This window comes from Canis aureus, chromosome 1 (genome assembly GCF_053574225.1).
Source record: "Canis aureus isolate CA01 chromosome 1, VMU_Caureus_v.1.0, whole genome shotgun sequence".
NCBI lineage: Eukaryota > Metazoa > Chordata > Mammalia > Carnivora > Canidae > Canis > Canis aureus.
The window spans coordinates 98,394,796-98,411,523 of NC_135611.1; the positions used below are offsets into that span (position 1 = coordinate 98,394,796).

The 16,728-nt window shown below is 44.8% G+C and overlaps 1 protein-coding gene and 1 long non-coding RNA gene across 21 annotated transcripts in view; one reads left to right on the top strand and one right to left on the bottom strand.

The window, feature by feature from the left end:
* Positions 1-14,619, top strand: part of CDK20 (cyclin dependent kinase 20) — a 39,411-nt gene extending 24,792 nt beyond the window's left edge. For 3 of the 12 annotated variants that reach the window (XM_077910630.1, XM_077910616.1, XM_077910606.1), the window contains 5 exons: positions 8,295-8,453; positions 8,937-9,147; positions 10,130-10,308; positions 10,393-10,520; positions 14,076-14,619. In XM_077910630.1, coding sequence (XP_077766756.1) covers positions 8,295-8,453; positions 8,937-9,147; positions 10,130-10,308; positions 10,393-10,520; positions 14,076-14,202 — 804 coding nt within the window. In that variant the 3' untranslated portion in view covers positions 14,203-14,619. Of the gene's footprint in view, positions 1-8,294; positions 8,454-8,936; positions 9,148-9,452; positions 9,650-10,129; positions 10,309-10,392; positions 10,623-10,991; positions 11,189-14,075 lie in introns of those variants that run through there. The other 9 variants (XR_013386919.1, XM_077910628.1, XM_077910622.1 and 6 more) reach the window with 9 other exon arrangements.
* Positions 3,895-16,728, bottom strand: part of LOC144321208 (uncharacterized) — a 62,770-nt gene continuing 49,936 nt past the window's right edge. For 6 of the 9 annotated variants that reach the window (XR_013387002.1, XR_013387001.1, XR_013386999.1 and 3 more), the window contains 3 exons: positions 15,581-15,731; positions 9,960-10,653; positions 3,895-6,972 (listed from right to left, as the gene is read on the bottom strand). This is a non-coding gene — a long non-coding RNA (uncharacterized LOC144321208). Of the gene's footprint in view, positions 6,973-9,959; positions 10,654-12,171; positions 15,280-15,580; positions 15,732-16,728 lie in introns of those variants that run through there. The other 3 variants (XR_013386983.1, XR_013386972.1, XR_013386976.1) reach the window with 3 other exon arrangements.

A 16,728-nucleotide genomic window follows, 5' to 3' on the forward strand; every position in this document is an offset into this window, starting at 1 on the left:
GTGCAGGCCAAGAAGCTGTCAGCAAACATCAAAGATAGAGTCAGACTCCAGGAAGCTTCCTTTCTGGTGAGTGTACTGTAATTCTGTCTTCAGGCTGATTGGTGACATGTGCACGCTTTATCTTCTTGAACCTGGACTTGTGTATGCCGGCCATGTGCGTGGTGCTCTGGGAGAGACTGCATGCTAAGGCTGGCACATGAAGGGAAGTTCTCTAGTATGGCTTGTTCAGGAGCTCACTTTAAGATTTTATTTATTTATTCATGAGAGACAGAGAGAGAAAGAGGGAGAGACACAGGCAGAGGGAGAAGCAGGCTCCATGCAGGGAGCCCAATGTGGGACTCGATCCCAGGTCTCCAGGATCAGGCCCAGAACTGAAGGCGGCGCTAAACTGCCGAGCCACCTGGGCTGCCCCAACTGTTGTGTATTTGAGAAGTGAAGTGAGTGCCTGGTCACTGTCGGTATGTCTGGGTCTCCAAAGGGGATGAAGGTGTCTGATGTGTGCAGAGATGTGTGTGGTTGCCATTTATGCCTTGGGGTTTGTGGGAGGCAAGAGTTCCTGAGGTCTTTGCCTAGAGGGAGAATTGTGGATGAGAAGCTTTGTTTCAGGCCGTGTGGCTGCAGCACTGGCTATGGCCCGTGAGTGTAAATGTGCACCTGTGGCTGGTCCTTAGCTGGGGCTTCCAGAGCTAACTTAAGGTGACTGCCTGAAGCTTGGCGAGTTGTCCTGACTGTTGGGTCCACTCTTTATCAGGGATCTTCCAGGTAGCGGAGGGACCGTGCAGTGTGGTGGCAGCTGTGCTACCTGGACAGTGTGGAAACTCCCTTTCCTGTTTACTCAGAGAGTGGCCTTCTCCAGTGTCCTTGCATGTGGCAGGGGTCTGAGGACAACAGGAAGCTACTTCCTCCCACAAAGGGAAGACCCAGCACGGCCCACGCCTGCCTCCATCCTGACAATGCCATTTTTATTTCAGCAGGGAGCCTTCTTGGCCAGGCACAGCCCGCAAGGTGCCTCTCCACATCCCAAGGCAAAATGCCTACATGGGAAGTTGGAGACCCAGATGTGGCCGGCAGCCTTTACTGGACTGTTGTAGGACAGCAGGCTTTGTCCAGAAGCACTCATTTTCTTGGGGTTGCCCTGTAGGGAGATGGGGCAGGATCATCCCCTGCCAAGATTTGGCTCAGATTTGGAGATTGCTCACCCTGTACGTGCACGGGTAGGGAATGGAAAGGGTGTTCCCCAGTCCCCAAATTCACACCTACTCAGAGCCTCAGAATGTGATCTTATTTGGAAATGGTGTCCGGTTAAGGATCTCATGCAAAATCATTCTGGATTTAGGTTGGGCCCTCTGTCCAATGACTAGTGCCCTCCTAAGAGGAGGAGAGGACACAGAGTATGTCTCTGTCGTGTGATTCCATTTCTGGGAGATGCAGTCCTGACAGAACAAATCTGCAGTGTCAGCAGACCAAGGTCCCCGGGATGGAGGCGGCTGCTGAGACACGGGGACTTCTGGGATGCTGGAGATGTTCCAGAACTGGACTGTGCTTGTGAGATCTAGGAAGGCTGCCTTCCCTTACTTTTTATTTTTTTCAAGGTTTCCTTAGCTACTTTCATGTTTATTTTTCCACATGAACTATAGAATCAAATTTTCTGTCTCCTGGAAAGAAAATGGTATTTTCACTGACGGCAGGTTCAGTTTAAATACACACATGGAGAAATGGACATTTATTTATTTAAGATTTTATTTATTCATGAGAGACATAGAGAAAGAGAGAGGGGCAGAGGCACAGGCAGGGGAAGAAGCAGGCTCTATGCAGGGAGCACAATGTGGGACTCAATCCCGGATCCCCAGAATCACGCCTAGGCTGAAGGCGGCGCTCAACCACTGAGCTACCTGGACTGCCCTGGACATGACCTTTGATGCCAAGTCAGTCTTTCCAAGAATAGATCATGTATTTCCACTGGTTCAAGTTTGCTTTTTATGCTCTTCAGTGATTTACATTTTCCCTCAGATACATTTTGCACATTTTTTAAAAATCTTTATTTATTTATGATAGTCACAGAGAGAGAGAGAGAGAGAGAGAGAGAGAGAGAGAGGCAGAGACATAGGCAGAGGGAGAAGCAGGCTCCATGCACCGGGCGGCCAATGTGGGATTCGATCCCGGGTCTGCAGGATCGCGCCCTGGGCCAAAGGCAGGCGCCAAACTGCTGCACCACCCAGGGATCCCCATTTTGCACATTTCTTATTGTTAACTTCATTCCAGAGTATTCTATCATTTGTTGTTATTCCATCAATAGGTGAAAATATTTTCTGTTCCATTGTTTTCTAACTGGGTGGTATTTATTTAAATGAAAGCTGTTGTTGGTTTTATAAAATTCTTTCATCTTACTCAGTTCTCCTGTTTGCATTTATTTTATAATTGATTCACTTAATTTTTTTAGGTAAACCCTATTATCCATGGGTAGAGATATTTATTTTTTTCAAGCCTTAGGCATCCCGTTGCTTTCTGTTCTCTGAGTGCTCTGGCTCATACTTCCCGTATGATACTAGTTAATTAGTGGTGGCCTTGCTGGCCATTCCTCCTTGTAGTTGACCGTAGGGAATGACCTAGAGCTTCGCTGTGCGGGGATGGGTGCTGATTTCAGGACTGATGTTAATGAAAGAGTGACATTTTACTATTAGTTTTCAAAAATCATGATCAGGTGTAGTATTTTGCAGAAGGCCTTTTCAGTATGCAGATATAATTACAGGATTTTTCTCCTTAGGTTTGTTATGCAACCCTTTGTTTCCCAGAGTCAAGAGTCTTTCATGGTTTGTCTCCCTCTCTAATTTTTCTCACTCAGTTCCCCTCCTTCCCTTATAATTCCTTTCACTATTTCTTATATTCCCCATATGAAGGAAACCATATGATGATTGTCCTTCTCTGAATGACTTACTTCACTCAGCATCATACCCCCCAGTTCCATCCACATCGAAGCAAATGGTGGGTATTCGTCCTTTCTGATAGCTGACTACTATTTCATTTATACATAGACCACATCTTCCTCATCCATTCATCTGTCAGAGGACATCATGGCTCCTTCCACAGTTTAATGTGCTGATGCATTCTAAATGATGGTGTTTTACTAGGATTTGGATCTATGTGAGATTGGTCTGTGGGTTTTTTGGTCTTCCTTTACCAGGTTTACATATAAATGCTATAATTCATTCAAGGAATGTGAACATTTTTCTTCTTTTTTAATCCCCCAGAACAGTTTAAGTTTCAGTGGAATTACCTAGTTTTTCAGTTTGATACAATTTTTTTTCTTATGTTATTTGGTGCTGGGTGCTTTTTTATGTGGAGAAGTTTTAAAACCATTTTCTCACCATCTTCTGTGGAAACTGGTCTGTTCAAGCTTTTCTTTCTCTGCTAGGATTAATTTTAATTTATTGTGTTTTCCTAGAAAACTACCCACTGTATCTAGGCTTTCGACTTTTTATGCATACAATTGTCTAGAATACTCTTCAGAGATTTTTTTCTTTAAATTTGTCCTATTTGAACATTTGTTTCTGCCCTGTTATTTTAAATATTTTTAAGTTGAATTTAGTTACATATAATGTATTATTAGTTTCAAGGGTAGAATTTAGTTATTCATCAATCTTATGTAACACCCAGTGCCCATTACATCAAGTGCCCATCACCCCACAACCCTCAGTTTTTTTCCTGGAGTTAGGAATCTCTTAGGGTTTGTCTCTCTCTCTAATTTCATCTTGTTTTGTTTTTCTTTCCCTTGCACTATGTTCATCTGTTTTATTTCTTAAATTCCACATATGAGTAAGAGCATATAATTGTCTTTCTCTAATTTATTTTGCTTGGCATAATATCCTCTAGTTCCATCCACGTTGTTGCAAATGGCAAGATTTCATTCTTTTTGATGGCTGAGTAATATTCCGTTGTATATAAATACGTCTTCTTTATTGCCCTGCATTTTTTTGTGTGTATATGTGCTTTCTCCCTTTTTTTTTCATGATTATATTAGCTAGTGCCTTGTCTGTTTTATTTAATATTTCTATTGATTTCTAGTTTCATTTCACTGTGATCAGAGAATGTTGCATTACTTTACCATATTGGATTTACTGAGGTTTCTTGGTGATTATACATTTAATTTTTGTGAACATTTGTGTGTGCTTACAAGAAAGGTGTATTCTCCATTATTGGGATACAATGATCTAATATAGTCATTAGTAATATTATTGTTAGGTCTTTTTATTAATGAGAGCACAGTAGGGAGAGGAGCAGAGAGAGAGGGAGGAGACTCCACCCTGAGCATGGAGCCCAACACAGGACTCAATCTCACAACCTCCAGATCATGACCTGAGCGGCAACCAAGAGTCCAAGGCTCAACTGACTGCACCACCCAGGTGCCCCAATTATATTGTTAAGTCTTATATTTACTTTATGTCTACTTGGCCTTAGACTGAGAGCATTACTATTATTTATTTTTATATAATAATATGTTTAATTCATAAATATTTAAGTATTATCATTATTATTATTGTGTCACCATGTTTCTCCTTATGTCTGCTTTGTGAAGGTGATTGGGGTGTTTCTTTGATAGGTATCAGAGGTTTTATTTCTTCATTGTGAATTATAGCCTTTAGTGTTGTTAACCTTGAAAAAAAGTTGCCAGTTATTTTAATAGCAAAAATTCACTTAGGAATAGCAGAGAATTCAATCAGGACAAGCTAGTTGTGGCAAAACCATAGAGAAGTCCACAAAACAAAGAAAGAGAAAGGCTCTTTTAGAGAAGAAAGGGGGTGTAGGGAGGGGCTATTGTAAAATAAAAGTCCCCAGAGTGAATGGGGAGCTGGACATGTAGTGGCTTCTCATTGGCTGAGCTGTGGCTGCCTCTCATTGGCTGGGCTGTTGCTGGGAAGGAAGAAAGCTTCCTGCTGGGGTAGTAAGTTTGCATCCACCTGTGCAGTCCTTCTCTTCCAGGAGGGTCTGTGCTTGGTGTGAAACCTCTCCCTGCTGGCCCCCTGACTCCATTCTAGTGGAGGTTTACTTTTATTAATTTTCACAGGGGTAGGAAGTGTCTGTTGCTGGATTTCCTGCTTTGGGCCTGAGTCCTCCCTTTCTGGTATCAGGACCCACTTCACCTTCCTTCCTAAGATTTCTGTGTGCCTGACACACCTTTCCCCTTTTGTCATGGTTAACTTTTCTGTTTTGATGGAACCTCGTGAATATGCAGTCAGGTTTTCTTTTGTTCGTCAATGTGATCAACTTTTTTATTCTGATAAAGTTAGTTAAGCCATTTACATTGAAGACACACATGTGCCTGATCTCAGCTTTTGTTTTATGACACGTTTTTGGTGTGATGTGGCACATTACTGGGCTCCTTTCCCCAAGTATGTTTTCCCTGTTTTATGTATGAGTTTTTGGGTAAAGGTGATATCTTTTGTTATTTAGGAGGGTTTGTATTTGTGTTGGGGTAGTTACCTTTGTCTTAATACTTTGTTTCCATTTTCCTTATTCAGGCTTATATACTGTTTTATGTGTTGGCTTTCCATGGTATCCCTTTCCTTCCATGGTGATCAGTGAACTTATTCTTTTTTTTTTTTTTTAAGATTTATTTATTTATTTATTTATTTATTTATTTATGATAGAGAGAGAGAGGCGCAGAGATACAGGAGGAGGGAGAAGCAGGCTCCATGCCGGGAGCCCGACATGGGACTCGATCCTGGGACTCCAGGATCATGCCCTGGGCCAAAGGCAGGTGCCAAACTGCTGAGCCACCCAGGGATCCCCTCAGTGAACTTACTGTATTTTGATTATTCTCCCTCCTCTTTGAGAACATGCAACATTATACACTGTTCTTCCTTATCTCACTTTTTAAAAACTCTTTGACCTATAGTGTGTACTGTACTTAGTAGTCACATCAGTCTTGGTGACATTTTCCCTGTATCTCATGGTCTAGTGGGGCCCATCCTTTAGTAGATCCCCGAAGAAGTCTCTTGGATCCATCCTTGTGGGACTGACACCACTTTTCTGTAGCCTGGAGGCTTGTAGGATGGCCTGGTGGGGCCCTAAATCCCTGGTTCATCTTCCTCTTGAGTTTTGTGAAAATACTATTTCACTGTGTATGTGTCTGTTGAAAAGTCTACTTCCATCTTGACTTATTTTCCATTTTCCTTGTTAGACACTTGGACTTTTAAATCAAAGGCATGAAGGATTTTTGAAATATTTCCAGTCTGGTAGTTTTGTTGGGAGGTGTCTGCGGTGACCATCCTGGATTAACTTTTCCAGGAACATATGTACCCTGTTGATATATGGATTCAGGTTTGTTTTTTTTTTTTTTCTTTTTTCCTTTTTCCAGAAAGTTTCATTGTATGTGAGTTTTAAGTATTAGTCTGTTAATTGTTACTTTTCTTCTGCAGGAGCTTCACTTCTATGTTTACTAGATCTTCTTTGCCCGTCTTCTTGAACACCTGCTCTTGGATTCATCTTAGCTCTCTATTCCATCTTTGTTCTCTTACTTGTTTTCTTTTTTAGACTCCTTATTGGTCCAGTAGAATATATTCTCTCTTAGGCATATTGCTGGTTTTTCTTAAGATAATTTTTTTTCAGTGTATTTCCTGAATTAATTTAATTCTCATTTCACATCTTTTTGTCCATTTCAGTTTAAGCGTTGAATTTCCAATTCAGAGTGGTCCTTCTGCATATGCTTATTTTATGATACTTGATTCATGTCGGGGTGTGGCTACTGATCTCTGATTGTTGATGGTCCTTTGGGGAATGGTTCTAACAGCAAAAATGTTTTGTTTCTTTCTTTCACTTTCTTCTAATGACTTTGTTTGAATGTTGCTGCCATTTTCTGAGCATTTTGAAGTTTTTGTTTTCTTGGCCAGTAAGAACAGGTTTCTTTACATAAATTGAACAGAATAGAAAGTCCAGAGAGTGCTCCATGTAGAAGTGCAGTAGGTGAAGGACAAGCTGTTGGAGAAATGGAACATATGGACAGGAAGGAAAAACAGGTTACTCCCATGTCACTCTGTTTGTAGAAATATACTTACGGTAATTAAGAACTAATGTAAAAGACAATAGTATAAAATAATCTGAAGAATATATAAATGAGGGACGCCTGGGTGGCTAAGCGATTGGAGCATCTGCCTTTGATTAGGGTGTGATCTTGGAGTCCCGGGACCGAGTCCCACATCAGGCTCCTTGCATGTAGCCTGCTTCTCCCTCTGCCCGTGTCTCTGCTTCTCTCTCTCTGTATCTCTCATGAATAAATAAATTAAAAAATATATATATATATAAATGATCTTTGAATCAAGAAAAATGATATAGGCTTGATTTACTAAAAATCCAAAACATCAAAAAAAAAAAAATCCAAAACATCTGAATTGGAAAATATTATAACATTAAGATTCATGAAAATTGTGAGAAAACACTGTATTTTCTTTAACAAAGCACTGATACTAGGGGAATCCCTGGGTGGCTCAGGGGTTTAGTGCCTGCCTTCAGCCCAGGGCATGATCCTGGAGTCCCAGGATCAAGTCCCACATTGGGCTCCCTGCATGGAGCCTGCTTCTCCGTCTGCCTGTGTTTCTGTCTCTCATGAATAAATAAAATATTTTTAAAAAGCACTGATTCCAGATTATATGAATCTAGTTGAAAAATAGTCAATTATTGGAAACAGTACAAATGGCCAATAATATGCAATTACTAACTGCTAATCAAGAAAGTGACATTAAGATGAGGCTTTCACCTATTAGATGAGCAGACATTTTCAAAGACCAGCATTACAGTAAGTTAGATGAGGGTAAGTAGGTATGTTTTACACATGGCAAAGAAGATCTGTGCTTTTTTTGAAAAGTTTGTTTTCCTATTGAGTCTTCGGTATGACAGTCTGACCCAATGAGGCAGGCTCTGGGGCTCTCTCAGAGAGAGGGCTGGCATGGTTCATGGAGCTTGTGTGCAGGAATGCTCAGGGCTGCAGTGACAACATTTGTGAACAACTTAGATTTCCATCAGTGAGAGAAAGCAAAAAGTTGTGGGAAATGTCAGACAATAACTATTTCCAAGGAGCATTTGAAGCTGAAAACAGCAAGGCTGTTTGCGGATGCCACTTCAGTAAAACAGATGGAGGGAGCTCTGGAGGAGCAGACGGTTTGCCCCAAAGGCACATGTGCTGTTCAAACACATTTGTTTCAGGCGTAAGGAGGTGGCATTGCCCCAGCAAGGAGGCAGTTGAGCAATTGGCCTCTCCCCTTGGGGGAGGCCCTGTGCTGACCACGGCCCTTGCTGTGCAGGTGGCCTCTGCTGAGGGTGTCATGTATACGCTGACTGTGCCCCAGCTGCAGCTCCTTTCCTGGACCAGCGTGTTTCCCAGCAGCCCCACCAGTCTCCTCTGCTCTCCCGACGGCCAGTGGGTGTTTGCCTCAACCCAGGACTCAGACCTCGGCCCAAAGGTCAGTGGTGGGTTGTGTCCTCTGCTCCAGAGGCTGGCTTTGTTCATGCAAGGTGGTGGGTTCTGTACCCAGGCTCATGGATGTGTCTGGGGGGGTGGCTTCCAGGGCAGGACCAAGCTTGCCGGAAGCACTGGGACCTTCAGACAGGATGGTCCAGGGCCAGAGGAGTCACCTGGAACAGACTTCGAAGTGTGTAGGACAGAAATACAGAGCAAGACGCTGGCGGCAAAAGCCACATCAGTGACGTACGCTGCCCAAAACCACCAGAGCCGTTGATGTGGTTGTCCTGTCACACCAACTGACCCGGGACTGGTGTGCCGGGTGTTTCCAGTGGGGCCAGACAGGCCCATCCGAGCTATGTGGAAAAGAGGGTGCACAAGTGACATGGGCAGCCCTGTGAGACTCAGCGAGATCACCAGGCGTGGGTCTGTGGCCCTTCTGGGTGGTGGTCAGCACAGGGACCATGTGGCCATGTTTCCCCAGGTGTTCTACACTCAGTCCCTGCGGTGTGTGGTGGAGGATGAGCCTCCCGTCTCTAGCACTCTGCCCGTCTTGCTGACGTCCAGAGCCTGCTGGGCCCCTGACGAGACAGCCAGGCTGATGGTGATGCACAGAAACAGTGACAACATGCGGCTGGCCATCACCACCTACGAGCTGGGGACCAAGCAGTCCCAGAAAGGTGTGGACGCTGTGGGTAAGGGTCCCCGCAGCAGGCCAGTCACTGTTGCACTGTGGTGCTTCCAGTACAGAGTCCTCCGCTTTCCTTTGGGACACTTTTCTTCCCTCCCAACAAGTGTCTTGTTTGTGATTATTTGTACTGGCCGCATGGTTGAGTGCTTGCCGTGTGCCGGGTCCTCTGTGTGGCCCTGGGATCCAGACACCAACCACTGGCCACATACAGCCTCACCCCTCCTCAGTGTTTTGTCACAACTATGGCAAACACACTCTTCTTGATGCTGAGTGTGCGGATGAGTAAAAGCCACACCATTTCTTTCCCAGGTTGCTCCCGGCCAGCAGGAAAATAAGACCTATAGTTATCTCTTTTTCTGCCTCCTTTGTCTCCCGGACTGCATGTCACTGTGACTGGCCTGCCCTGTGGCCCTTGGCATTTTTTCTTTTGTGTTACAGTCATATAATCATTTGGCTCTAAGTTTTACTCTGAGCTTCCTGGCAGCTGAGGAGAAAAGGGAAACAAGGTGTGTATTATTATAATCCCTCGTTCGGTATGAGCATGAATTCTTCAAAAGAGGTGATTTTTTTTTTCCTGGTGCTAAACCATAAGGAAATGATCCAGTTAATTTTTCTAAACAAGGAATGCTATGCAGTATAAAAGACAGTATCTTCAGTAATAGTTCTTGGCAGATGTTACAAATGTTAGTTCTCAGGAGGCCACTTCTTGCCCCTGTTGTAGATGGGGAAGGGCAGGGAGCCCATCCCCCAGAAGGTGTGTGCCAGATAGTATCACTTCCATGTGCACCTTGCTGCGAATCTTTGTAGTCCCCTTACCTAGGGCACCGTCATCAGTGCTGGAGAGCAGATGAAAGGGAGGCTTCCCGGGTACATGCAGGTGCGATCACAGAGTGTCACCCTCTCGTTGTCATCTTAGATGAGGCATGTGTGCTCCACTCCCAGACACTATTGAGAGATGACAATCTGTGTGTTTTTATTTGAAAAAGTACAACAGATTGCAAGTTTCCTCCTGCCAGACAACATGATGCCTCCTCACCTCATGAAGGGCCATGGCTCGCAGGTGGTCCTGCTGGTGTCTGGGTTGGAGCTGGTGCTCTTCACCATCCAGGGCTTGCAGCTGGCAGCCTTCCAGGACCACCAGAAGCCCATCACATCCATGTGGGTGGTGAGTGCCCGCCCGCCATGCACCTGCATCGCGGCCCCGCTCCCAGAGCCTGCGGCCCCGCCTCACTGGGCTTCTCATTTCAAGGACCAGAGCCGAGTCCTCACGGCTTCCTTCGACCTCTCTCTGCGAGTCTACGTGTGGAATAAGGAAAATAAGTTTCCTGTCCTCAAGAGCTGCTATCACCTGCTTGGGGGCTCCCACAGATGGGCCAGGTAACTGCTCCCAGTTTCCTCCACTTTACCTGTGAAGTGACCTCACCTGACCCGCGAGCAGCATCTGGACAGGGGGTGTCTGGGACGATCCAGGAACCTGAGGCAAGTTGCCACTCAGATGCCATTTTCTCCTCTGCTTAAAAAAAAAAAAGATGCTAAGCATCATCTGCATGACTTCCTCTAATGTACAAACCACCACCTGCATGCGGTGCCGCTCTTCCCAGATGAAGCAGAGGCTCTGAGATGAGGCTGTTTATGTACAGTCCCACGGAGAAGCACGGTGACGGTGGGCCAGCTCAGGCCTGCAGCCCTACTCTTGCCCCCACCCTAAGCTGCCAATTCCAAAATCAGTTACCAAACACAGGTGGTGGTGTGGTCGGTGCAGGTTAGATGGGAACAGTCCTCAGATTGCAGTTTTACTTTGGATTCTATAGTTAGGATCTTGAAATCACTTAGGTTTCTTCTTGCCAGATGGAGCTCTGCAAAATGGCCAGGGCGTACAGGCCTTACCCTGCGGGGCCACTCACGCTGAGATCACAGACAGCTGTCAGTGACTTGATGAGGTCTGAGTAGATTCAGCCTCCTGTGGCAGATGTTTTATTGTTTTCAGTGGAAAAATACCAAGCCCAAAACCAAATATTCAAAAAATTACAGATTTCTGTAACAAATCTATCTTATTTCTGAGTTTTAATCAGTTGTCATTTGAAGATAATTACTAAAGTAAATTCCTAAATAATACAGAAAAATTTCATTCCTTTTTATTTTATTTTTATTTTTTAATAAATTGATTTTTTATTGGTGTTCAATTTGCCAACATCCAGAATAACACCCAGTGCTCATCCCGTCAAGTGCCCCCCTCAGTGCCCATCACCCATTCACCCCCACCCCCCGCACTCCTCCCCTTCCACCACCCCTAGTTCGTTTCCCAGAGTCAGGAGTCTTTATGTTCTGTCTCCCTTTCTGATATTTCCCACACATTTCTTCTCCCTTTCATTCCTTTTTAGAAGCTCAACTTTCTGATAAGATACAGATTCAACTTAAATCATAGGATAACTGGACCTGTAAGTAGATTCTAACAGCCTCTCTTAACTTCCTGAACAAAGCATAGTGGACAGCCTGATGCTCTCATTCTGAGAAGGACTTGCATCCATTGCTTCCTCACTCAGGATTCCTCCTTAAATTCCTCTGAAGTTTGAGGCCACGTTTGCATCTACACTGCTCTATTTTTGCTAGTTAACACCCCAGCACACTTGCCCCTTCATTTACCTGCCCTTAGGGGCATGCTGAGTCTGTGTGACCAGAGGCTGGCCTTTGTGACAAGCCTCTCAGGCAGGAGAGGTCCTACTTAGATGCCACAACCACTCAGACTGTCATGATGGCTTCCTCCTCTGAGGGACACACAGTGTAGATGCTTGTTTTCATGGTCGCTGGAAGATGGCCAGGTGGGGAGGTTGCCCAGGAGGGAATTGTGCTTCCATGTTGGCCTCAACCTTCCCCCCTCTTTTCTATATGTGTCTTTAAAGAATTCTCCTTCACTGAAATGACCCCATTCTCAATGTGACAAATAAGTAACACACTTAGAATTCTTTTAAGCAATGTGCTTTAATCAGGACCCCAGAATGGATCATGATGTTGAATTATGCCCCTTTCCTTTTTTTTTTTTTTTAAGATCTTATTTTTTTATTCATGAGAGACACAGAAAGAGAGGCAGAGACACAGGCAGAGGGAGAAGCAGGCTCCCTGTGGGGAGTCTGATATGGGACTCGATTCCAGGACCCTGGGATCACGACCTGAGCTGAACTGAGCTCCCTGCTCCCCCAGCGTCCCAAATTATGCTCCTTTCCTAATTCAGAACAGATTCCTCCAGAAATCTGTAGTTTAGTGGTAATTTTTTTTTGTGGGGGGAGCTTCATTTGGCAACAATAAACCCAGCAATCTTGCTTCATGCTGTTCCCCATAGGTTTTTTTCTAGCACCTTTTTGAATACTGCAAGATATAACCAGTACTTTCTGAGAGCTTTTCAGTTTCATCTGTGAATACATAATACATAAATTAATTTGCTCAAGAAAATAGGGAAAATGGGTCTGTTAAATATAAATTTACCAGCAACCTAGCTACATATCCCCAGGGATCAAACGAAGAGAAATGTCCACACAAGGACATGTATGTGAATGTTCTTAGCACCTTTATTCGACATAACCCCAGAGTGCCCATCAGCTGGTAAATGGATTCGCCCAGACAGGAATCTGACTGCACCATGACAGGGAAAAGTATTTTTGTACACTCAGTGTGGGTGAGCCACAAAACATTGTGTTCCAAGAACGAAGCCAGATGTGTGAGCCCACGTAGTGTGATTCCAACTACATGACCCATCTAGAAAAGGCAAGTCTCTAGAAACAAGGGAAACCTTGGCTTCCTGCGGCTGGGTGTGGGTGGGGATTCACTGCAGATGGGCACAACAGATCCCCTGGAGTGATGGAAATCTAAATAGGTTGGTGCTGATGGTTGGACTGCTCTGCACATCATTTACCAGAAATCAGTTGAAGAAAGACTAAGGAATTCTCCAAAGAGAATGAGAAGGAAACATGCTAGTTCAACCTTCCTTGCCAGCAAACCGTGCGGACCACTGGCTGACTGGCATGCCACCTGCTGCACACCTGGCCCCCGTGTAGGCTAGCAGCCCTGCAGGTTTCTGAGATCCTGGAGATGCCACCTTCCACTCTTGTTACTAATTTCTAAGTTAGTAGAACTTCAGTTGCTACTTAAACTCAGTGTGGAATTTATTCTAAGCTAGAAGGTAGTTCCTGAAAGCCAAAGTGGCAATATTTTAGAAGCAATCTATTGCACAAACCAGCTTCCACAGAAAACTCGAGGCCTGTGTGATTTGGCTGGTTCAGTTCTCTCCACACCTGCTCACTCCTTGTCGTGCCTCAGAGCGGCATTGTCTGTCTTGCTGGGCAAATATAGCATCATGGAAGGTGCTGGCCCCATCAGTTCCACGCTGGTGTCTTTCACTAAGGCTGGTCGGGAGTTGATGGGCTGATTCTCAGTGCTGGGAAAATGACTACCCTGCAGAGATTGGATTAGTTACCCATTCTCCTCTATCAGAAGTTTCTAGACTTGCTGGAATCGTGATTCAGGCAACTACCATCAGGAGGGCCCACAGCTGACATGCCCACTCCAAAGCATGAGCATGTTTGCTCATTGTTAGGAATGAACACCAATCTCAACATAGATGGGGTGCTCGAGGGTGGAGAAGGTCCAGAGGTTGTGCTCCATCTTCATGTAGAGGCTTTTTTTTTTTTTTTTTTAAGATTTTTATTCATTCATGAGAGGCACAGAGAGAGAGAGAGGCAGAGACACAGGCAGAGGGAGAAGCAGGCTGCATGCAGGGAGCCCGACGTCGGACTTGATCCCGGGTCTCCAGGATCACACCCTGGGCCAAAGGCAGGCGCCAAACCGCTGAGCCACCCAGGGATCCCCCATATAAAAGCTTAACTACTTAAAAGTATGTCTTCCTCAAGTTAACATGCAGCCTGTCCCTTCCTTTCGCAGTGGATTCACCCATGTGGAAAGCGACAGTATGAGCATTGTAGGTATAGAAGCCAGAAGCATTGGGACGAGTATTCTGAGGTCATATTGCTTCAACGTGCAGCATGGTTCAGATGATTTCGTCGATTGAAGATAATCTCACTTTGGTGAAGAGCTTGTCTACATACAAACTAAATTATTTTATCAACATTGGGAAAGGAGCAAGCAATTCTCAAATGCCTCTTATGAGACAGGCACAGTGCTATGTGACTTTTTAATTTTCACAACAAGCCAATGAAGGACGTATAGTGTTTCTGTTTGTCAGACAAGGAGCATGACCAGTAACAGTTAACCCATTACTGACCTGTTGTTCAGCTGCCATGCCACCTGCCCATGCTTAGTAAAGTGGGAGAAGAGTGGATTCAAGAAGGCCCATGTTCCAGGGTGCTGAGTTTGTACCTTGATTGTTTTTTTGTTCAGATATGTAATGAAGTAAGGAACTGTGTTTGTTTTCCTTTTCTGTTACGTGCGTCAGACGTTAATAAATGGTTGTATAACCATTGCATAACTGTAGGGGTACCATTCTGCATTTTGTGCAAGTGGCATCCCTGGAGTTGGTCCACAGGGAAGCCCTGGCTGCTTTGGTAGGCGTATCATTAGAGTTCTCAACTGCAAGCAACAGGAACAGAAAGCTAGCTAGGAATTTTCTGGAAGGAAATAGAGCATTGCACTGGGTCAATAGGAAGGCTGGAGAAGCAGACATGGGACCACAGAAAGTGGGGCAGCAGGCAGCAACCATGGCCTGTTCCAGCAAGATCGTGTCTGCTGTCATGTTCCCCCAGCACTCCCGTATGGCCGCCACTGCACACATGGCACTGACGCTGTCTGAAAACATGCCAGCTGCCCGGGAAAGTGGGACTTCAAGGCTCAGAACACCAGCATGTGTCTGATTTTCCAACTCGCCACATGCGCACACCACCTGGGCCAGGATGGGAGAATCTCAGCCCTTTAGCTTCAATTGAGCAGCTCCCAGTCAAGACTCACAGTGAGAAATTCTTAAAAAATAGGAAAAAATTGGGCAGCCCGGGTGGCTCAGCAGTTTAGCGCCTGCCTTGCACACAGGGTGTGATCCTGGAGACCCGGGATCGAGTCCCATGTCGGGCTCCCTGCATGGAGCCTGCTTCTCCCTCTGCCTGTATCTCTGCTTCTCTCTCTCTGCCTGTGTCTCCTGTGAATAAATAAAATCTTTAAGAAAAAAAAATAGGAAAAAATTATCGAGAAACAATGAAGATGAAAAGCTCTTTACTACAGTCTGTCCTTTTGTCCAGTACCAATACCTCCTTTTCCTAATATATATACTTCATACCCAACAGAGCATCTGTGCCCCATTTAGAAAAGCCCAGATGCAGTCATTTCCTCAAAAGGAGAAAATCTATATCCAACCCCCTTTTAAATCTAAGATAAGGTTTATTTGGGAATAACTTTAGGTTTACAGAAAAGTTGCAAACACTGCAGCAGATTCCACATACCTTTTGCCCAGCCTCCCCTGGTGTGAATATCTTACATAACGTAAGATATGTGGAAACCCAAGGTCTTTGTCATCTTGAAGTCAGAACTCTCTGCTAGTCCTATTACTGTTCTCTGGTACTCAGCAGTCCTGGTGCATCCTGCATATACAGCCTTGGGGGAAATGGAGAGGAGACGAGAAGTTAGCTAAAATAAACACACATGTGACACAGCAAAAAGGAAATAGCTGTTTCGTTCAGAAGATGAAGGGAAAGTTCAGGTAAGTTGAGATACAGGAGCTCTTACTGAAGATGCATGGAAAGAGGTTGGAGTGTTGGCAAAAGAGGGGAGGTCAGATAAGAGAATGGTGAGTGTATGGCCACCTGAGCGGTGTGGACGTGGGAAAGCAGTGCAGTCAGTGCGAAGGGAAAGCAGCAGCCAGGGCCTGGCGTGTGCTGGCTCTGGTTGCCCTGCCCGCGGACAGCTCCGTGGACCCCTGCTTTGGGTATGGTGTGGGAGGCCTGGAGAGGGAGTCCTAACGGGAGCACAGGAAGCTCTTGCGGAAGGTGTGTGCTGAGTCTACAGACGGGCTCCTCACAGGAAAGTGAGGTCTGTGAGATGTGATGCCACTGCCTGGGGGAAACAGTGTGTGTCATGCTCTCTGGTCCTCTGAATCCAAGTTCTGAGGCTTTCCTCTCATGTGGTGAGGACTGCGGCTGCTGGGGGAGCATGGGGGCCTTAACGGCACCTCTCATTCCTGCCAGCAGGCAGATTTGAGCCTTCCTCAGAGCCTCTATTACCCCACATGCAGCCCAAGATACTCTATTAAGTAGAGAAGTAGATAGAAAATATTGAAGAATTCCTAGTACTTGACCACAAGTGAAGTCTTAACAAATTCCAAAATATTAATTGCTAACTATAATAATTTTTTTCAAAAGACAGTCACACCAAACATGCACACACCTCATTAAAATTCACTTTTAAATAATAGAAAATCTCCGCAGAAATTACTAAATTTTAAAATAAGAATAGAAGATATTTTCTTAACTGGATAAAAGGAATACAAAAGACTGCAAACATGCTTAATGACAGGTAATCAGAAACATTTCTGACATGAGAAGGTAAACTTGACATGGATCACCACTATAATTAATACTTTTGAAATTAAATT